The sequence below is a fragment of the Dermacentor silvarum genome, chromosome 3 (assembly GCF_013339745.2).
Source record: "Dermacentor silvarum isolate Dsil-2018 chromosome 3, BIME_Dsil_1.4, whole genome shotgun sequence".
NCBI classification, from domain to species: Eukaryota; Metazoa; Arthropoda; class Arachnida; order Ixodida; family Ixodidae; genus Dermacentor; species Dermacentor silvarum.
In genome coordinates, this window is record NC_051156.1 from 114,737,856 (window position 1) to 114,761,025 (window position 23,170).

A 23,170-nucleotide genomic window follows, 5' to 3' on the forward strand; every position below is an offset into this window, starting at 1 on the left:
ATCCCATGTTTTATGCTGGATGTCTACATACATAGACAGCATGTCAGCAATGGTTTTGTTTAGCCGTTCCATCAGTCCGTTGGTCTGCGGATGATAGGCAGTCAGTCGCCTTGCGATGCTGCGTGTAGCTCAACTTGAAAATGTCCTCTATCAGTTGGGCTGTAAAGGCAGTTCCTCTGTCGGTGATGACATGTGATGGGGCACCATGCCTGAGGACTATGTGACTTATAAAGAACTGGGCAACTTCGTAGGCCATGGCACATTGTACAACTTTCGTCTTGGCATAGCGTGTTAGATAGTCTGTGGCGACTATAATCCACTTGTTTCCGCTGGCTGACAAGGGAAAGGGTCCCAGAAGATCCATGCCAATTTGATGAAACAGCGCGCTAGGTGGTGCGATGGGTTGGAGTAACCCCCCGGGCTTTAGAGAGGGCGATTTCCTGCGTTGACACTCACGGCAGCTTTGCACGTAACATTTGACCGTAGTAGAAAGTCTGGGCCAGTAGTATGTCCGGCGTACTCTAGCAAGAGTACTTGAAAATCCCAAGTATCCAGACGTGGGCTCATCATGGGAGGCTAGGAGAATGTCATCACGGACGGCGGCAGGTACGACCAGTAGACACTCTTTGTCGCTGGCACCCAAGTTTTTCTTGTAGAGGACACCCTTTCGGAGGCAGAAGGTCGAGAGACTGTGAGAAATGTGTCATGGGATTGTAACATTCTTGCCTTCTAGGTGATCGATGAGAGGGCGTATTGCGGCGTCCTTGCACTGCCGTATGATCAGGTCAGATGCGGTGAGGGCCCCAAGGAGGTCTTAGTCCACTTTCTCATCCTAAGTTTCAAAGGGAGCGCGCAACGTGTCTGCATCTTCGTGTTTGCGGACCGATTTGTAGACAATGGTAACATCGAACTCCTGCAGACGGAGACTCCATCGAGCCAGTCACCCGGACGGGTCTCATAAGTTGGATAACCAACACAAGGAATGGTGGTCTGTCACCACCTTGAAAGGGCAACCATAGAGATAAGGCCGAAATTTCATGATGGCCCACACAACCGCTAGACACTCTTTCTCGGAAGTGGAGTAGTTGATTTCGGTGCGTGAAAGGGTGCGACTGGCGTAAGGCGATCACTCGCTCAACGCCTTCCTGGTGTTGAACAAGTACAGCGCCAAGACCGATGTTGCTTGCGTCGGTATGCACCTCGGTGTCAGCATCCTCGTCATAGTGAGCGAGGACGGGTGATTCCTGCAGGCGCTGCCATAACTCAGTGAAAGCTGCATCTTGCTCATCCGTCCAAACGAAGGGTGTGACTTCTCGCATGAGGCGTATGAGTGGTTCGGCGATCCGGGAGAAATTAGCGATGAAGCGACGATAGTACGCACACAGGCCGAGAAAGTGGCATACTGCTTTCTTGTCACGAGGAGTCGGAAAAGCAGCAACAGCAGATGTTTTGTCTGGGTCAGGCTGAACGCCGTCGGCGCTCACGACATGCCTGAGAAACTTCAGCTCTTCGTAACCGAAATGACACTTTGGGCTTTAGCATGAGATTAGCGGAGTGGAGCGCCTCAAGTACCGCCTCTAAACGCTTCAGATGTTCTTCGAAGGTTGCCGCAAACACGACGTCATCTAGGTATACTAAACAACTGCGCCACTTCAGACCTTCAGAGCAGTGTCCATCATTCTCTGGAATGTGGCCGGTGTAGAACACAGGCCGAATGGAAGCACAGTAAGTTCGTACAGTCCATCGGGAGTAACAAAGGCAGTTTTTTCGCAATCTCGTTCGTCAACTTCGATTTGCCAATATCCACTCTTCAGATCTATAGATAAAAAATACCTGGTTCGCCGCAGTCGATCTAGCGAATCATCAATCCGCGGAAGCGGATAAACGTCTTTTTTTTGTAACATTATTCAACTTTCTATAGTCAACGCAGAACCGAAGCATTCCGTCTTTCTTTTTGACGAGGACCACGGGAGACGACCAAGGGCTTTGGGACAGTTGTATGACGTCATCATCAAGCATTTCTTTCCCTTGTGCATTAATCACGTTGCACTCTTTCACCAATACGCGATAAGGTAGTTGTCGTATGGGACGAGAATCATCATTATTCAGAGTCTCGTGATGGGCGTCTGGCGTACCTTAGAAGATGCAAAGCACTCCTTGAACCGAAGTAGCAACTCGCACAGCGCTTTCTGCTTTGCCTCCGAAAGGTCTGAATTGATGTCGACATTGCTGAGTGTCTGGGCTGGGTTGTCCATTGTTAAAGATGCAAATCATTCAGCAACGTCTGCTATGGGCTCAGCGAAAATGATAGTAGTACGACGAAATAGGTGCCGATGTACCTGGCTGAAATTCATCATGAGGCAACGCCTCCTTTACTAGGATGCCTGGCACGTCAGCGCCGAAGCCCCAGCTCAACCCTCCCCTGTTTACGCGCGCCGCTGCCGCGCAGCGGCGCTGTGTTCTGACACTATCGTGCGCCCCACCGGCACCGCTAGTGCCCGCGCAGTATCGGTGGTAGCCCATTCGGAGTCAGGATTAACGTTCTAGGTCTTAGTTTTTCTCGGCGCCCGACGTGCTGCTTTTTATCGTTTGTCTTGCCGCTTCATTGCTCGGCCTAATAACCGCAGTTGAAGCCCAGCCACACGGTATTGCTGCGTGCCCTTTTGCATGTCAAGCCAGCGCAAGAAGCTCCCTGGCTTTTCTGTCTTGTATATCTCGCGTAGTTAGTGAAAAAGTGTGAGAACTGTGTGGCTTTAGTTAAGAAGGCAAAGAGAAACTCTGTTATGGATGGGTTGATTTCCCACCAAGATAGTATGGTGGCCTCTACTACCAGACAGTAGAACTCATTAGTTCTTTGTGGTCTGAAGAAATATGTGGAATGCTATCAAACCGAAAATCTCTCCTGAAACCTATGGAGCAGTGTTTGTAGCGCAGCGTGAGTGTAATCGCAGTCTTGCCTGTGTTGAAATGTGAAAGCTGCAACGATGACCACGGGAGGCTTTTGTACAGCTCATATGAAAAAAATTATGAAGCCGATATCTGCATCTAATAACATCGATATTGAAACTGCATATAATAAATGTAGACTTTGATGTTCTTTGTTTGTTTAGTGAAGTGATTTTATCGGACTGCAGGCATGAAAAACTGATAACAGTGTTATGAATTGGGGAACCTTTCTTCCCTATTCCTTGCTTTCAATAATTGTTGGCTTCCTTAATATGTATATATGGCATATAACGAACCCCCTCATTTCCCTACCCTTGTTTGTGATAGCAAAGTCATTTCCTGTTTTGCACGTCTATTAACTGTCAATCTTTTGCATTTTTCTTCATAGCTGGGACTGCTGCTAATATGCATAAACAGTGTCATACTTATTCCTGCCATAAAAAGTTTACATATCTTTTTCTTCTGTGTTCATAATTTTCTTAGCATTATGTGCATGAGCCCATATTTGATCTCGCTTTGCATTCATGCTTTTTGTCTTTTTTCATATTGAATCAATAATTGTAATTATGCGTTATCTACAACATGCCCTTTTAGCAAAGAATATTTAGCCTGCACTTCTCCTGCAGTAAATAAACAGTTATTTTTATTTTACTTCATTTACTTTCTCATTTCGTCTTCAAAACTACCTAATTTCACTCTGCTGAGCTTTGCAAATCTTGAAGCACATTTTTTTTTTTTCACTGTTCAGCGCTGCAAACCTTCGGAGAGGGACCGGAGCAGTGACTTTCTATTGCGGAGCAAGCGGTGCGTAGTGTCAGAAGTTAACGCCACCTCGCGGAAAGCCGGAGAAACACAGCGGTCCCGGACGAACAATAGGAGCGTGGCCGACGTGCCAGGCATCTCAGAGTAGAGGAGGCGCTGCATGAGGAGAGCAGAACGTCCACCTCAAAGCATAATGAGACTGCGGGCATACACCACGAGTCAGCATAAGAGAGGAACTGCCCTCTGCAACAGCTTCGCTGTCAGGCAGATCGTCACACACGACCGCTACCAGGACACTTGCGCGTGGTGGTAAAGTTATACTGTCGGCGTAAACCCGAAGCACGTTACGTCAGCAATTGTCGCGGCTGTTCACTGCTCTTTGTCGAAAAAGTCACTGTGCGCTCCTGGAAGTCTATAATGGCACCATACTCTCGCAGAAAGCCAACACCCAAGAAGTCGACGCCTTCAAGCGCATAGTTCCTTTATTAAAGTGAAGGTTTCTGTGCTTTCTTTCCCAGGGTTTGATGCATCTGCTAAGCCAGCTTCTTGCCGAGTAAGCTGGGCTGGTCCAGGAAATAAGGCAACAGTAAGCTGGCCTGATCCTAGAGCTGCCGTAATGAAAAGTGGTCTGTCGGGTAATCTTTGTGCAGAAACGCCGCACAAACGTTTCAGCAATTTATCAACGGGGGTTACTTGCGAACCTGATTTTGTGTACACCTATATCGACGACCTACTGGTCGCAAGTTCTCTCCTGAACAGCATGCTTCCCATCTGCGCACAATATTTGCATGGCTTCAGGAACATGGTCTCATCGTTAACCCAGACAAATGCGTTTTCGACGTTGATGATATCAAATTCCTTGGCCACCGTTTAACACCCACGGCATCCAACCGTTGGACAAGAAAGTACGGACTCTGCGAGCGTTCCCACACCCAACGTCTATATGAAAGCTGCAAGAGTTTCTTGGCCTTTTGAACTTCCACCGTCGTTTCCAGCCCAAGGTTGCGCAGATCGACCTTCTCAAGTGTGCACCGTCTCCTACTAGCTCACTGGAGTGGACACCTGCCTCCACCAAGGCATTCGCAGCGGCCAAGAATGCTCTGGCTGACTCAGCGCTCCTCGCACATCCTCTGCCTCAAGTGCCGACACGCCTCGTAATGGGTACTTCCTCCACTGTGGTGGGCGCTGTTCTCGAGCAGTACCAACGCGGCTCAGGTTCTTTTCAGAAAAGCTGAAACCCCCATAGACGTGACAACAGCACATTCAGCCACAAGCTTCTTGCTGTTTATCTGGCCGTGCGACACTTCAGACACATCCTAGAGGGCACGATTTTTACATATGCTTTTCATGGGAACCATAAGATGTACACTTCAAGAGAGATTCGCCACCTAAATTTAATCTCGGAGTACACAGTTAACTTGCGTTACATTGAAGGTCCCGTCAACACTGCCGCAGACTCCTTTTCATGTATTGATGCCATTTACACAAGTACGTTGAACTTCAGGGAGATCGTTGCAGCGCAACAGTGAGCTGGCTGAGCTATGCTCTACATCGTTCGCACAGTGTGATGCCGCTCTCCTTTTCCTCGGGCATCATCATATGCGATGTGTCAACTGGCCGCTAGCACGCTTTCGTGCCAGTGCATCTTTGTCGACGAATCTTTGAGATGTTGCACACCACCAGCCACCCCGGAGTTCGTGCTACACAGCACCTTGTAACCTCGCGCATTGTGTAGCCGAGCATGAACTCTGACATCCTCCGGTGGGCACGTGATTGCTTCCAGTGCCAGCGCGCAAAGATTACCCAACACAGGAAGCCACCGATAAGACCTTTTCGTCTACCAGATGCGCATTTCGACCACATGCCCATCGACATCATTGGTCCTCTTCATCCATCCCATAGTACCTGATACATCCTCACTTGTGTGAACCGGTACACCCGCTGGCCAGAAGCCAGAACCACATTGTGCCTTCAAGAACTTGTCTAAAGCAAGTATCTCTGTGGTGTCCTTTCACCATCAGAAGCAGATCTGGGTACGTATCTCGGACGATCACTTTCAGTGATACTATCGCTTTCGCGTGACGTAGTACACGGCGCGTTGTATGATTCGAGCGGTTCTTGCTCAACCAACCAATCAGCGCACGTATGTACTTAAAGTGACCGTCCGAGACTACGTCCCCATACGAGTTGCACCTTCAGAAGAATCGTAGGCGAACGAGAGAAACTTTCCCGAAAAATTAATTTAATGTCGTAGAACTTGGCGCAACATTAGTAAAATTGGCCCGAATACCGGCAAGCATGCAGTCCCGTTATTGGAGTGGCGCATGCTCAGATGTGAGCTATATGAAACCAGGCGTTATCAGTAAAAAATTAAATTATGGGGTTTTACGTACCAAATCCACCATATGATTATGAGGCACGCCATAGTGGGGGACTCCGGAATAATTTCGACCACCTGGGTTTCTTTAAACGTGCACCTAAATTTAAGTATCGGTAGACGTCGCCCGTGATGTTAGGTTAAGTGGCGATAGGTTAGGTTAGGATAGTGACGGATGGGTGGCGTGTGCCACCGCCCGATTTAAAGGGTTCAGCCTCATCCATCCATCCATCCACGTCATTGAGACGTTTTCGACAAGCTCGCCGAGAGAGAGAATAAAACATTTATTGGTAAAGCTCGCCGACGGCTGTTCTACGTGTCGGCGTCTTTATGACCAACATTAACAAAATATTAACGTTACCAGCGTCTTATGGCCGCCTGAAGACGCAAAAGCGTTTTCCCACTTCAATCGCCAAAGCACAGCAATATTTTGCCATGACTCTATCTGCTTTCTTCAGACCAATGCTAGAACCTTCCGGCAGGAATGAAGCTCTACGACTAGTGAAGTCGAACCTGATCGAACTTCGTCGGCGCCCCAGTTGTCCTTTGGCTCAAAAAATTCCATCAGGCCGTGCTGTGCGCATGACGTGTGTAGAGATGCGCCACAGTATGCTTGGGTGATCCTGTGAAAGGAAAATAAATGCGCGCTGCATTACGCTGAAGGACAAGGGAAACAGATACGCGACAGTGAAACCAAATTACGACGCCATGTGCTTTAGGTCGTCGAGCTACACACAGGTCGGCCTTCACGCTTAAAGATGAACAAAAGTCACCTGTTCAGGGTTGCAGTTCTACGCACAGATGATTTAGCGGCGACGCCGCTGAATAATACTCTACAAAGACCTACACATTTGTTTAAACTATTCATTTTACTGGACGAAAGCGTCTCGCAAGACGCTATTGCATTAAAAAGAAGCGTGAGGAGTGCGCGTTTATATAAAGTGTAGAGAGATTGTCAACAGACGTTCCACCCCACAATTTAATTATGGAGCTATGAAACAGTTGATACCTGTAGAATTTGTATTGCTGTCATTGCCATCTACCGGTCAAAAATTGCGGCTTATACGTAGGCTACGTACAGTGTCGTTAGCGTACTACAAGTTACCGCAATACGTTCTTGGGCGACGTGTTCACCTTTTATTATAAGCCATTATGCAAGCTCAGACAATAACGGAAGGAAACGGGGATAACAGGAACTGTGACCGAAGCCCCTCTTTACCTAATGAAACCGTGTGCAAGCTAGCTCTAACCATCACCATCTTTTTCCATGTCTTTCCTGCGTGCCACAATACCCCTTTTTATGAGGTTACGTCGGTAGTGTGACGTTAAGTTATGCAAGGACACCGCTTATCTGCGATAATAACGTAATAACCGCGGCCGACGACAGGAACCAGGAAAACGAAACCGAAATAAAACGACGCGACAGCACGAGGGGGGACCGATCATAAATTGCGCGAGCCCACGGCGAGCTCGATCACCTTGATTGCTGTCGGAAACAGGCGAAGCGTGGCGGAAGGGAAAAAGGCTGGCGGCAATAAACGGAGTCCTCCCCCGCCCTGTCCTTCGTACAACACAACGCATTGTACTACAGCCTGCCTCCGCACGCGCAACGCTGATGGTAACGCGCGCACGCCGGATGCGAGCTCCATGTCGTGCCGCATGAGTTGGCGTGCGGAGCGGTGCGCCGCTGCCGCTTGGCAGTGGAAGCAAGCGAGCGCGGTGTCAGGTGTACGACGCGCATGAAAGGCTGGACTACGGTCCGTAGTGCGTCGTCGGTGCAATGAACTTGCGCCGGCGACGGGCAGGGCGGCGGAGGAGGGACATTCCTCGCCACAAAGCGGCGTGCAGCGCGGCGGCAACAGCCCGCAGCAGCGTTTGACGGCAGCCGGTGCGCCCCGCCAGCGAGACTCATTTGCGTGAACGGCAACGGCGCGCTCCGCGAGCGAGCGAGCAGCCGCGCGATCGATCTGCCGCTGGGCGGTGCCTGCGAAAGGGAGGCGCGGGGTCCCCCCCGACTCCATCGGAACAGGTGTTGCCAACGTCGACTGCCGCCGGACTTTGAACTCGAGCGTTTGCCGAGCACGGGCGCTTCCGGAGCCGGGGACGACGACGGCCCAGCTGGTCGGCTCCCGAGTCCGGCGTAACCCGGTGCCCCGTGCGAGGCCGAGGCCGGCGGCTCCGGCACACACCGTGGTGAGCATTTCTCTACGCGTTCCTCTTACTGCACTACGCGCGCGCTTCAGGCATGAATGAGATACGCACACACTTTGCATACGGCCCTTTGTCGCGCTGCGCGTGGGTTCATTGAACCGCCGCGGTGCCCACTCGATGACCGCGCATCGCGTCAAATGCACGCTGGGTATGAGGGCGGAACCCCGAATGCGGGTGATGAATTAAAAAAAAAAAAAAAAATGGTAACGCGCGGAGAGGTTGGCTGGGGTTGGTGCCCCCAGCGCAGCGGTCCGTGCGCTCCGCGCACGCACGCGTACGTGTGTCCTTCGGTTTAGTTTTACAGGCGCAGGATTTCGTGCATAATCCGGAAACTGCGATGGGCCGGTCGCCCGCATGATGCTTTCTCGTACTCTTCTCTCTTTTAACTTGAGCCGCGGAGGGAGTTGCTGTGCGTTCAATCAAAAGCGCCGAGTGCACCTTTCTCCCGTTATTTCGCACCGTTACGTTATTTCGCGTGGCGCAAGCAGAGTAAAAGCGAGCGCGCTGATATATCGGGGAGTTTGTTCGCAGTGTCGGAGTCGTTGTCCGCTGTGTGCCTTTATTTTGTTCCCTTGCCTCTTCCGCGTCCATTCGCGCGCAGCCACAGATGCAACGCGCTCTCCCGACCACTGGCGCGCGCGCATCGTCCTTCATCTGCTGCTGTGCACTGCATGTGCATGTAATATCCGATAGATGCGCGAAAGCGATATATGTATATGCAGAGTGGTATACGTGATACGAGCGGCGAATTCACCGCGCGGCACTTGCGCTATTCGATCGCTGCCCCCTTATCGGATGACAGCGGCGGAGCTGAAACAATGAGGAGTATCCGATCGCCGGCAGCGTAAACAGAGCACGCGCGCGCCGCTCCGGCGCTCTCTGCTCGCACGGTCATGGCCTTAGCGGGCTCCCTTTGGCAATTTGGTCTTCGGCTAGGAATGCGCCTGACACCGCCCGGCATGCCCGAAGGCAGCGGCGGCGACACAAGGATGCTGCGCGGATCCCAGCTGGCGAGGGGGCCAGGCAGCCTGAAAGACTCGGAGCAGGGACCCAGGTGAGTGCCTTCACGTGCACCGTTACCATGGCCGCCCCCGTTATGTAATGGTGGATACGCACTGGTATATCAACGTGCCCGCAAAAGGAAATTCCAATTGTGAGGTCTTAAACGCTGTTTTGATTTTTGGCAAACATAAAATATATGTTACACGACAAACAGCATTAACTTAAGAAACCCAAGGCACGTTGAAAGCTGAGCACAACGTAGATTTTTTTGGAAATAACGCAATGCAATATATTGAGGTTGAGAAACCAGGGCCGACGTAGATAGGTATATATAGCGCACCTGCAAAAAAAAATTTGTTTGATTGTTTTCTGCACCCCCAGAAAAATTATTGTAGTCTCTCTACAGCAGCACTTGTCTTTCTACCGTTACGATGGTGGCAGTCAAACCACTGTGTTAAACTTGCACATATCTTTTGTGCTGATAATATCTGTCAATGCCAACTTCCGTCTGACTGCCCCAGCAAAGCATCTAAATGTGCCCTGGCATCAGTACACTATTTTTTCCAACACTGTTTGTATTTCGTTATGTAGTTCATGCCCGAATCAGTCCTGATGTAGCCACTGTACGTGTCACTAATTGACAGCATGTTAGCACTGCCCACACGCATGCTACAAGCACACATACAAGAGGTTATGTGCATACATGTCCAAGGCTAGGTACAATGTGCTCATGTCAGTAAGCACACACACACTGTGCAGGTAGGTATTGGCATTCTTTTTTTTTTTTTTGCACCAAGGCAGCTTAACGTCTGCATCATAATTCATGTCTCCAGCTGTGCCCTCAGAACTGCAGATTGTTACAATGGACACTATGGCCCATATGTAAATGGCACGCATGTTTTTGCCTGCAGGTCATGGGTAAATTTTGACGAGCGAAAACGGCACACACATACACGTGCTTGTTGACTGGCCGAAAAACGACAGGTCTGTAACTCTCCGTTCACATTCGATAAGGAATAAAAGCACATGCCTCGCTGCATTAACCTTCGCTGGCAATGATCACGCCTGCACACTGCACAACCTTCGCATCATTTCAAATATCCACTGTAGTGGCTATGGCGTTGTACTGCTGATAAACGAGGTCGTGGGTTTGATTCCCAGCCACGGCGGCCTCGTATCCTGACGGGGGATGGAATGACAAAACGCCCATGTACTTAGGTTTAGGTGCACAATAACGGAATCACAGATGGCGAAAATTATTCCAGTGCACTCCGCTGTGGCACATCTTTTGTACTCGCGTGTTGCTTTGGAACATTAAACTCCATGAATCGATCACCATGTGAAGAAGTTATGCAAGGGAAAGAGTGATTTAATATTAGTGCCAGCGTGACTATAGAACACTAAGCAAGCGCGCACTATTGAGAAATTAAAAGCCATCCCTTTTACGCAATCTTCAACACCCATTCCTTGCGTATAAAGTGCCTGCCCTATATTATGGCAAGTTTTCGGGATGGCACAATGTCGCACCAAGACTTCAACACGTTGAGCATGCATTAACTCCTCAAGGAGGAAGACAGATGGAAGTGGTGCTTCCTCTGCACTCAAAGTGTTCAAATCTGACGATCATCAACTTAATACTGGCGTCACACAGTAACTTTCGATTGCGATGGAGCAAAATTTCAAAATGATTGTGATAGGCTCCCTCCCACAGCGTGCACAAAGGAGCCAGTCATGACCGAGAAATTCGATCTGGATCAGGTTCGATTGCGATTGAAAGTGCGCCATCTGACACCCGTATAAGGTGTCATCATTTTGTCATAGCAAGCAGTATTCTTCACTATTTTAAAGAGAATAACGGCAGTTGAAGCTCATAAGTGCATGCCGCAACTGCTTAACTGTTCTTCATGTGTGCAGGGCTTTAATATTTTCTCACGTGCATTGGTCTCAGCGACAAAGACGAATGATCATAAATAACAAGCAATATTTAACTAGGGGTTTCCAAATACCTGAATTTTTATATCAAAATACGAGTAGTATATGAAAAATACGGACTTCAAACATAAGAATAAATATAGAACTTTCTGTCTTTTCTTTTTTTTACTTATAGAAGCTGAAAACCTAAGTGCGAATAAGAAGTGTGATGGAAAAGGCTTTATTTATTGGCCTGTGCCAAAGTAGTTTCTAATACCAAATTGAATAATGCAGAAGCAAATTAAATATAGAATAGATCTTGAATAATTAACCACCATTTTCACAAATAATGTAAGAAATATTATGTTCATAGTTATTTATTTACTTGTTTATTTAAGTACCCTAAAATCCCTATAGGGCATTACATGGGGGGGAGCAATACAAAATCATTGTGCATTCATAAAAACATCTGAATAAAATAAAAAGAAAAGCAGATTTGAATTCTGTAAGAGGTAAATATAGTGGTATAATGGAAGTTTAATGTCACCATTCAAAATTTTATTCATAATTAAAGCAGGCACAACGAGAGAAATTATTATACAATTCTAAATATGCATAAATAACAAGAACATGAAATGAAAAAAGAACACTGATATGAATCCCGGAAATGGTAAATACAGTATTATAAAAAAATTCATTATGGGGTTTTACTATATGAAGGTCGAATGGGTACATTCAAATGTACACGAGTAAAAATAGCAGGAAAGGAAAGAAACATTATATAGAATCCTAAGAAAACGCATAAAAATAAAAACGGCCATTAATCATGATGTGCCACGAGTTACCTTTGAAAAATAACTGCTTCAGTGCAAATGACAATATTTTCTGGTATTGCATTCCACTCGTTTATAGATTGCACTAAGGGTGAACATTGATATTTCAACGTTCGAGCAAATATAGGTTGCACTTTATGTTCATGAAGACAGGGATAATTGGATATCGCAGGGAGAGGCCTTCGTCCTGCAGTGGACATAAATATATAGGCTGATGATGATGATGATTTATGTTCATGATTGCGCCTGGACGAAATTTGATGTGCTGGCTTAATGCGATTGGTTGCAAATGTCTTACCGTAATATAAAAATTAACGAATGTTAAACGCGAGTACAGTCAAACCTCGATATAACGAAGTTGTACTTGCAACACAAAACTTTGTTATATCGAGAATTTTCTTATATCGAGGTTTCATTAATTCGATAGAACTAAGATGAGGAAATAAACCTAATTCATTACATCGCAAATTTCGTTAAGTCGAGGTTCATTATATAGAGGTTGGATTGTATTTGCATTGGGTGTTAAGGTCGGAAATGTTAATGATGAGTTTTAAAAATAAGCTCGCATGTTTTTCTGTACTGACTCTATGCGGTTCTGTAATGTAGCAGTACTTGGATGCCATATTATCAATGCATGTTCTAATAAATACTTGATGACAGACCTGTAAGCGTGAAGCTTCATTTCTGAATTTTTGTTTATTCCATTTGTTTAGTCCTAATTTCTTAAATGCCTTCTTTGTTATGTATTCTATGTGTGTATGCCAAGTTAGATCTGTAGCTAAATAGATGCCCAATTATTGGAAACTTTGCACTCTATCTATAACTGTGTTGTTTATTGTGTAAGAGGAGTAGTAGTAAGTGTAGAAAATATCAGAAGCTTTGTTTTTTATAAGAGTGTCTCTGTGTGCCAGATCTTAGACCACTGGCTGAGTTGCACTAGGTCCGCTAGTTACGTCACAGAAGTTAATGTCTGCCTGCACATGTGTTCATAACGTATCCTAGTATTCATAATGTTGGCAAGTTTCTGTCATTGCGTCGCATGTTATGAAGCGTTGTTTATTAAAAGCACGAATGAAGCATTAAGAACAAATGAGCAGTTTGTTCGCATGCACTCCGAGAGTGCGAATGATCGCTGCATGGGCTGGTAAAACGTTCTGCTCTCAAACGAGGTAGCCTGCTCCACTACGTATGTTCTCATGATTTATGCCTGTGCATTGCCCATAGGAATTAAATTTATTGTACTTTTGCTCTAATTTTATCTTTGAATTATACACAGTTGACATTTTCAAATATTCAAAACGTTTTCGCATCTACAAATATTGACTATTCGATTCGAAGACCAAGTCGAATAGGACATCATTTGATTTGTTGTTTGAATGTTTAGAATACTTGCACACCCATATTTACTTGTCTCGCTCAGAACACACAATAAGCTGAAAGTCCATCAAACTGAGCAGCTTGTAAATGTGCAAAATTATATTTATTTTCCTAGTTGGCACATAATGGGCACTTGAAGCAGTTAGTGGACTGCATGTGCGAGTCCTTCTTCGTGACAAATAGCAGGGGGGTGCGAATATTCGAAACATTAGAATTGTAATATTGTCCTATTCGATTGGATCCTTAAATCGAATGCTCATTATTCACTTGTATCATTGAATCGAATAGTCCCTGCTCGAAAATGCAATTATATTCAAATACCTTTTGTGTACTTTGCGTCATAGGACTGTATGAAAGCATAAAATCAAAGCAAAAATGTGATAACCGCCATCCCATCCACTGTGGATGTGATGTTTTACAGCATGCTGCATCTCTTAACAGCCAGATTTTTTCCTGCTAAACAAGATCACTCGCAATAAAATTATGTTTGGACCCAATATTCAGGAGTTGATATTGTTTGATGCTATTTCTATTTATCAATGCAGCAGCTGTGCCCTCTCGTCGGATTAAATAAAAACACTTTTAATTGAAGCATACTTTATAAATAGTATATACCATATATGCCATGACCATTCGAATGAGAAAAAAAGTTTTTTTTTTTTCTTTTTTGTCACTGAAGAGTGTTGTAGTTCTAGTTTGGTCGCAAAGGTACACGCAGATAATAATTGGCCCACATAGTTACTTTTTTCAACTTTATAGGATAATACATGACTATGTATGCTCTGAAGAGCCCCGAGTTCGCAAACAATCTGCTTAGTTGATCCTAATGCTCCTTTTCGCTTTTAATGCTTAATAATGTTCAGTGTAATGGCAAACTTTCCATTGTTGTGAATACCAGGATGTGAAAATTGTTGGTAAGAAGGCATTAATTGCTGGTAAGAAAGTATTAAAAAAAATTCAATTTGATTCACTTCGGGACGCTAGTACTCGATTCACATTCGATTTGGTCTCAAGAACTGGGCTGTTCGCACACCCTGTGAAAATATAATTTGATTGTTATATCCAGTATGCAGTAATAATGGCCTCATTATGTGCCATTTATTTTCACACGAAGTTCATGCAAAACTTGGTTTAGCAAGAGTTGCTGACCAATGTCTATGGTATATTGTATACTATCATGTGTGGCATCGTTAGGTACAGTCAACCGATTCTTTAACAGTGCTGCATTAGAATCGACTAGCTGGCCGGTCAGCATCTTGTAACACCTCGAAGCGACGAGTTCAACAAGATCTTGCTGATCTTGCCACTTTGCGCCATTAGAAGGCGCTGACCAGCTGCCCAGTTCATGCTCACTCAGTAGTCTTAAAGGATCGGTCAACTGTACATCTGACATTGCACAATCAGGCCAACCTGGGATGACCGTGGACGACGGCAGGAGTTCTTGCGTTAGCATTTTCGGAATTAAACCTTCATAACAACTAGTCGTTTTTCCATAACAGAGCTTGCATTCGTGCTTGCTCTCTCATAACAAGTAAACACGTGGAACATGTAATAGTACTACCATGTGCAACAGAATCTGGCACCATCTGACAGCTTTGGTATCAATCTGTTTTTCTTCCTCCCGAGTTGACTCCTGAGTTCTACAAATGGATCAGTTGGACTTCACTCTATATTTAGCACATCTGCATGTACAGACTGTCATGAATAAAGAATAAATTTAAAAAAGTTATTGACATAGTTGCATGGATTTATCTATCGTTCGCATCATATTTTCTTTTTTTATTTCTCATCCTGTCTGGTCAGCTTAAGCGGATCGCTTACTTCTGAGCATTTGATTTGGTGACTGCGCTGTCAATTAAAAGTTGAGAGCTACGTTGAGAGAGGTTTGAAGCGATCATTTTCCAGGAACTAGACTTCTCATTTTCCTTTTGTGCACGAGACAGGGAGCTTATTAAATAAAAAGAAAACATGCAATGTAATTATTGTATAGCAACATGTTTGTGCACCCTTCTCTTTCTTTCAGATGAAAAGAAATAAAGAAAAAAGAAAACATGCATAGTAGGTTTTCACGAGCAGTTGTGTAACTTCCTTATTCAGAGTTCTGCTACAACTTAGTTTATGTTATCAGTCCTGAGAAACTAGTTGGGGAAGGCTAAGAGATGAAACTGCGGGGGAGACGACTGCTAAGAGCATAGAGCCAGCCTTTCATGCACATCCTACTAGATTATTTTGAGGTTACGCTGAGTTGCAACAGCTTGGTTAGATGAATACAATTTGTAGCCACACAGTTTTGATATATAGTCATTAAGAGAACATGCATTATAGCAGCAAAACTCAATTGAAACCCAGTCAAGGTGCTCTTGCATATACTACGTTTTTCCAATGTGTAGTCCACTGGCTTTACATGCTTGAGAGCTGGACATGTGGACTGGTTTGAAGTTTTGAGAGTGCCTTTCACAGGGGCTGAAGCTGCCTCGTGTGGCTGTCAAAATGACGTTTATTCTGGGCATGGTTTAAGAAATGAGGCCTGGCTGCACCTGTAACTTTTTACTGTGACTAAATCATACAGCAAAATTAGGTTCTAAAATAATCTCTGCTATGCACAAGCATTATTTCCAGCCAGTATTGATGGCTTTTGACATGCAAACAAGTGAAGCTGGCAATAGTAGCGCTGGACGATATCTGATGCTTGGATTTGTGGGCACGTGCGCGACACCTTGCCAAATTATGAATATGTGCACATTTAGGGAAAAGAATTTACATTCAATTGCAAGTCCTCCCTGTAGACTGTTGGGTCAAAGCTCTCTATTTTTAGGCAAAATGTTTTCCCCCTGTTGTATGTTCATTTGTTGCAGACTATTTATTTATTTAGGTATTTATTTACCCTGAAGGTGTGTACATTAAAAAGTGGAGGGGCAATTAAGAATATAATGAGCAGTACAATATCAGAAATATACAGCATGACAAAAATAGACAAAGTTGTAAGTATACAGATATAATAAATACGCAGAATAATGAAAGCATAATTTAGAGTAACAGACTGGAAAGAAGTAAAACTGTAAAGCTCCCAAGTTAAGAAAAGTGGAGCAGCGATGATACAATTAAGTGGGCTTGCAGTGGTATTTTGGGGGTGATATGGGGTCTTTCTTTTTTCCCCACCAGGAAGAGGTTTGTTCAGACACCTATCATGGCCTTTCGGTTGCTTTTTCCTGCACCAATTGCAAATGATTATAAGAATTCATGTACAGCTATCCAACGCTTGCCCGTTGGAAGCCTTCTCGGTGCGCCTGCAGCAAAATTAATTGCGAGTGCAGATGAGGCCCCATTGTGTTCTGCAAGGGACCAGAGCAATTGGCACTCTGGATGTGACATGCCCACCAATTGCCTAAATGCGCTCGCTACAGAATGATTCATGACTGGCAGTCTGCTGCCCTTGCACAACCCCGTCCAGTCAAGCAGCACGGGATGTTACGACGAGTGCAGCATTGCCGAGCATTGATTGAACTAGAGGGGAGCAAAAATTAAGGAAAACGTGAAAGGGAGGCTGTCCGCATTAACAGATACACAGTCGCGGGTCTGTCACACCCTCTATTGAGAAATGTTGGGCGAGAGCCAACATGTGGTAATGGGGTTTGCATGCTCTGTGTCAGGCCCCTGTGTTCAGTCATGCACGATGGAGCCATTTGCTCATGGCTGTCAAAGAACGGGGCCCAGTGAGCCTTTTAGGAAGAGCTTTCATTTTTTGTGATGCCATCCCTTCACCATTGCTATATCAATGCATGTTTTAAGTAGACCATGCACTGCTGATTATATGCAGAGGCGATGGGGAGGGCGTGCTCGGTGGTTACTTACGGTGCAGTATCTCTTGTTTCTCTCTTCGGCTTCCATAACATTTGGTGTCCCCCTTCATTTAATGTAGGGATGTATGACTGTTTTAAGTTTTGAATAGAGATCAGGTCATTCTGCTACTTCGATTTGAGAACTTAACAGGAAGCTTTAGCTCGTGGCCAACTTTTTCATGTTGAGATAAACGTTAAATACAGAAATGCTCTCATGAGGCAACTGCTGAATAAGCGATTTGTATATAATTTGTTACGTTTGGGAGAGAAATTTAAGTTTTAGCAACTGTAGAAAGCAGCAGTTTCACACGCTGTGGTGTGGCACTGCCGAGCACAAATATTAGTTATGATTGTGATGGAAAAACTTGCTGTTTCCTTTGGGCCCAGGATCCTTTTAATAACGACACGGCAGACGAGAGACTTTTACAGGCAACACAGACTATACACAGACACGTTAACACGATACAGGATGCTTTACATGCATGCAGACTAGAGTTCTGAAGACGTTTGTCTGTCTATATACGGATGTGCCTAGCACTTGTGCAGCACGACTCGCCGATGTGCATCATCGTTGTGATGCCCGTGACGGTGGCCGTTGCGTAGCGACACTTCAGCACAGCTGGTAGGTTGCTTGCGACGGCCACGTCCTACGCCGTCATCACCATGCCGCCACTGGTCGCGACATGGAAGCAGGGGAAACAGCAAGCCGGTATGGCACCAGGCCACTGCTGTAACTGGCCAGTAACGCCTGGCCTGTAATGCCTCGGCCGCTAGAACGTCGGGCTCGGTTGGCAGACAGGTAACTCAGGCGCCCCGGTTCCCAGCACGAAGCACTGCACCAGGCCGCTATGACAAGAGGCTGCTGGTGTGCAGGAGAGCAGAGCCACGAGCGGGATCTAAGACCTGGTCCGCACGGTAGCAGGACACCTGGTTGCCAGTCGTCGGGCTCGGTTGGCAAACAGGTAGCTCAGGCGTCCCAGTCCCCAGCACAAAGCACTGCACCAGGCCAGCAGGCCGCTATAACAGCAGGCCACTGGTGCGTAGGAGAGCCCAGCCATGAGCGGGATCTCCACCCAGGTCTGAAGGTAGCAGGACACTGGTCGCCAGTACCTAAGCCTTGAACCGCCTTTCTGTGAACTGCCGTTCCAGACGTCCGCTCGTTCTCAGGCTCTGCGTGCTCCACCCGCCGCTTCCTTGTCCGTGGCCCGCAGTCTTCTTCTTCCATTATCATCATCAGTAATTTTCCTCTTGTTGTTGCCACAACACAATCATCACTCCAAGCTGGTATTTCAGGCACTTTGTCCCGTCGGTACATGCCACTATCCACATCATCACAATAATCTTTGTAAGAACACCGGGTATTGGTGGTCCCTTTACTTCCTGCAGTTTAGGAACCTCCTCCTTCCGTGACTCTCCACAACCTTGCCAAAGAAAGTTGTGTGTTGAATGGCAGCAAAGTGTACAAATATCTACTACCAAAGGTGTCTGGTTCGCCCCTCTCTCTGTTTTTGCTGCTTACAGGCCTGTTGCCAAGAAGGTCATGTCCACTGCAATTGCACTGTGACAGCTTGTCTCAGAGAACTTCAGTGTAAATCCTCACAGATCATATTTCGTTATTGTATTTCTTTCTTATCTTTTTAAATTAAACAAATGTCGTTGACAGCAGATGACACAAAAGCTAGAAAAAGAGCTGTTAAAAACTACTGCTGTATGCACAAAGCACACAACGCTCCAGCATTGTGAATTGTGTTCAACAGAAGAATGACAATGCCATGAGTACAGCAGGAGGGCCCAAATCTCCTTCAGACCCTGTTCCCACACTTGTGGATCACAGCTTTCATCATTTTCAAAGTTAAATGGAATGATATGCTAAAATCTTCTGTAACACAAAACAGTCGAACTTCACTATAACGAAGTTGCATCCGACGTGAAAATAGCTTTGTTATATACAGTGATCGTATCTCGATGATACGATCACAGCTAATACGAATTTCCGGATGATACGAATTTTTCTGTGGTACCGGCCGAGCCCCATTACTTTGCAACGTGCTAGAGAACGGTTGTTACGAATCGATTTTCGACCCGCGTCGGTTGATACGAATAAACGCCGCCCCACCGACGGCCGCGAAAGAGAACAGCGCGGAGGCGCGGCCGCGGCGCCGGACAGCGCGGGGGCCGCGACTGGGCGCGAAGAGTTTGACGCGGTGGCGCTTTTCTTGCTTTTGCCCTTTTCCGGACGCAGGCGTGGGGAAGTGCGGCCTATCGCTACAACGGAAACTGAGCGGCGTAAGCACAGCGCATACAAATGTCAGAGCCGTGTGGAGATCGCTTTCAAGATACAGTGCGTGCGACAACCCCGACGGCCAGCACAGGCGCAAAGTACAAGAACGCATTTGTTGGCAGAGTAGAAGCCCCTCCCCCCCCCCCCCCCCTCCTTCTCTCCCTCCTGCGCTGCCTTCCCGCTTTGCTGCTTGCGCGTGGGAGATTGCGTTGCCAGTTAGCCTTGCGCCCTGCAAGGTACACGCATTTGGTACCCCAGAGCACAGCGTCGCCCCCCCCCCCCCCCCCGGCCCTTCGCACGACAGAAGCAGGGCCGGGCTCGACTGGCGCGCCCGGCCAACGCTGTACCTACTAGCAAATGTAGTGTTGCCGCCCCCCGGCCGTGACGGAAGTCGCGTTTGCTCTCCGTGCGTGAAAGCGCGCGTCCCCGGCGCAAAAGGCGCGCTTTCACTCGCACATACGGCGCGCAGCGACGATTTTATCGCCCTTGGACTCATGCTCCAGGTCTCATGCTCCTCCTCCGCATCGCCCTCGTTGATCTCCTCTCCCGTCGGTGGGTGCACCTCGTTGAGAAGCGTGCTCACTACTGCCCTTGTCGGCGAGCTTTTCCAGCGGAAGCCACATTATAACCGGTAATTCGTCTCACGCGGCTGCACTGTAAACGGTATGCGTATACATGGAGTTCTATGGGAGGGTAAACAGGAGTCGGAAAATGCCGCGTTCCGGCGTATAGATCGGCGTGTTCGGTGTATCGAACAGGCGTATAGTGCCTGTTCTGCACTATAAACAGTTACGTTATAAGTAATCTATACTGTAAATGCTTTTTACGTGCATGTGCCTGAGTGAGTTCACCTCCGACTCTTTAATTTAGCTAGTTTTAATTGTGTTTCGATGATACGAATTTCGGCTAATACGAATATTTTCGTGACCCCGTGAGATTCGTATCATCGAGATTCCACTGTATTCTATATTCGTTATAAGCATTCATTTTATAAGCATACATTTGTTGTACTCTGATATCAGTTGGTCAATTTAGATTTACTTCATCATATCAGTGTTTGTTATAATCGAGGTTTGACTGTAGATGCAGATGACACAATAGGTCAAGTGTTTAATAGTTTTGTTGCCTCTGGTTGTCGAGAAAATTTATACTTTTGTGCGAGCCGTACTGCTGCATTGTTACCAATGGCATGGCAATCCAAGATGAAAAGGGAAGGCGAGGAACTGCCGTGTGATGTTAAACCTTTATCTATGTTTAGGAAAAACAGGACACTTTTATCTTAACGAACCGGAGAAACGGACCGTCTATCGACATATATGGAGGTGCTGACGTGAGCATGTGCCCGTGCAATTTGATCGAGCAGGTTCTTTTTCAGAATTATAACAGACCAGTTGACTGTAAGAACTGACTTTAAAAGGGTATTGTGTCACTAGGATTTTGTTGGGTCAGAGGAGGATATAATTCTTATTGCAATAATACAAATAATGACACCTCAAAGTTTTTCTCAAACTGTTAACTACATTAATTCATTGTTACTAGTGCTATGGACAGTACACACTAATGGGAACGAAGATGCAAACTGACATTAAGCACAAACTACCAACTGAGAGTTGGTAGTTTGCACTTCTTCGTGTCAGGGTCAGCACAATAACAACGAACGTACACTAACTAGCTCAATTCATCATCATTCTTTTAAATGTCGACTATATTTTATCGCGGTGTCCCTGCGCACAGGTCCCTGGGGGACAGCAGCGACTGTGGCAGTGGGGGAAGCCTGCTGAGTGTCGTGGGCAACGGTGGGGACAGCAGCTACGAACGCCGGCACGTGCACGAGGCGCACCTGCGCGAGGCCTTCCAGGCCATGCACTGCATGCAACTCAAGGGGCAGCTGTGCGATGTGCGCCTGGTGGCCGGCAACCAGAGCCTGTTGGCGCACAGGCTCGTGCTGGCCGCCTCCAGCCCCTACTTCCACGCCATGTTCAACAGTTGAGTGCTGTCCACCTTCTTCCCACTCCTCTTTGTCATCAACGGTTCCCTAACCATTATGCAGCTAGCAATGCAGTACAGGCGCAGATGAAGGCGAGTAACGCAACATTAGCGCCAACTTTCAGATGAAAATTTATTTATTTGGTCATAATGCATTACAGGCACCAAAAAAAAAAAGAAAGAGTAAGGGGAGCGGGGTTTGTGGTAAAATAACATCAATAGAGGCAACAAGAAATATAATGTGCAACAGAAGATATTAAAAATATGTAAAAGTTAATAATATAAAACGAAGCAAGCTATACAAACCAAATGGACAGAAATCGCTGGTGCAGAACATACAGCTAGGACTGTACCAATATTGTTGCACAATGATTAGCACAACAATATGACATAAAGCTCTTCACTGAAGTTTTACAGCTTGAGTGGAGCGAATGAATTGTATGAGATGGAATTTATAGTGAGAGACAAGTGGACAATGAATTATAAGAATATTTATAGAACAGACATAAAATAGTGGCATAACGGTTGATACCTAATTCACAAGCTGTCGTCACTCATACTTCTGATGCATATAGCCATCAAGAGAATATGCATTAGCAGCAAGATTTGATTGAAACCCTTTCAAGTGTTCTTGCATATGCTACATTTTGCAATGTGTAGTCCACTGACTTTGCATGCTTGAGAGCAGACATGCATGATTTAATATTTCAACAGTGTCTGTCACAGCTGAAGCTCAGAGGTATCGCATTGTAATTGAGAAATCTCGTGTAAAACCTTCCCGATATTTAATTCTTAAAATGGGCCTGATGAGATGCCAAAGAGGATTGCCAAGCAGGATTGTAAACCACACTTCTGGAATTCCAGAGACGTTACTCTTACCATGAGTGGAGCTTTTGTATGCTGGAAAAAGACTTAAAAGCAAAAGACAAGTTATGTAAAAATAAAAACAGCATGAGCAATAGGAACAAACGAAGAAAGATGCACACAGTGCTGTGTCTGTCTTTCGTTTGTTCCTGTCTCTAGCGCTGTTTCTCGCGCTGTTCCACCCCCATAACTTTCGCTTCATTGCCACAGGAAATTGTCTACAAGTGTAGTTGCATTGACTTTCAGCACTGATCACTGTGTGAAATTGTAAATGTTGAAGCAAAAAAATATATAATAATTTGTGGTTTCGTTAGCCACTATGACTTCACTGTTTGCTGTTTGATATCCTAGTTTTATCTTTTATGAACTTGAAAAAAAAATCTGTTAGTCTTTACTCTTCTTTAACTTTAATGCATGAGCAAGCAGAAGTCAGCTTCTTTCTGTCTGAGGACACATAACAGCTGCTTCCTCGGAATTCCACATAAAGTCCAGAAAACCATTCAGGCCTGATGGTTGCACATGCATTGACCAAATCTGATGTCCTTTAGCTTCTATCAGCAAATGATTTCTTTATTCAGGGGTGTTCTCCAAGTCCCTCTGACCATACCTTTCTTTTTTCTGCAGTAATGTTATGAGGAAGAACTATACAACAGGGTGTATATTTACTAGGCAAGTTACCGAAAGCTGCAGCAATGCTAACGCTAGTGCGTGCACCAGAGATAGTGAGACTGTTGTTGTCATCCGAGAGCTGACCACCGCCTCATCAGCATGTTGGAAATTG

The 23,170-nt window shown here is 46.0% G+C and overlaps 2 protein-coding genes across 4 annotated transcripts in view; one reads left to right on the forward strand and one right to left on the reverse strand.

The window, feature by feature from the left end:
- LOC119445721 (39S ribosomal protein L47, mitochondrial) overlaps positions 1–7,054 on the reverse strand; it is a 39,373-nt gene extending 32,319 nt beyond the window's left edge. The window contains exons 1-2 of the mRNA XM_037710003.2: positions 6,859–7,054; positions 6,599–6,708 (exon numbers count right to left, since the gene is read on the reverse strand). Of these exons, the coding sequence (XP_037565931.1) occupies positions 6,599–6,708; positions 6,859–6,953 (205 nt within the window). The 5' untranslated portion in view covers positions 6,954–7,054. The remainder of the gene's footprint in view (positions 1–6,598; positions 6,709–6,858) is intronic.
- Positions 7,055–7,457: 403 nt separating this feature from the next.
- LOC119445725 (kelch-like protein 17) overlaps positions 7,458–23,170 on the forward strand; it is a 38,504-nt gene continuing 22,791 nt past the window's right edge. Inside the window, exons 1-4 of one of the 3 annotated variants that reach the window (XM_037710012.2) lie at positions 7,461–8,278; positions 9,233–9,350; positions 10,210–10,282; positions 21,274–21,524. In XM_037710012.2, the coding sequence (XP_037565940.1) occupies positions 21,401–21,524 (124 nt within the window). In that variant the 5' untranslated portion in view covers positions 7,461–8,278; positions 9,233–9,350; positions 10,210–10,282; positions 21,274–21,400. Of the gene's footprint in view, positions 8,279–9,232; positions 9,351–10,209; positions 10,283–21,273; positions 21,525–23,170 lie in introns of all 3 variants that reach the window. The other 2 variants (XM_037710009.2, XM_037710008.2) reach the window with 2 other exon arrangements.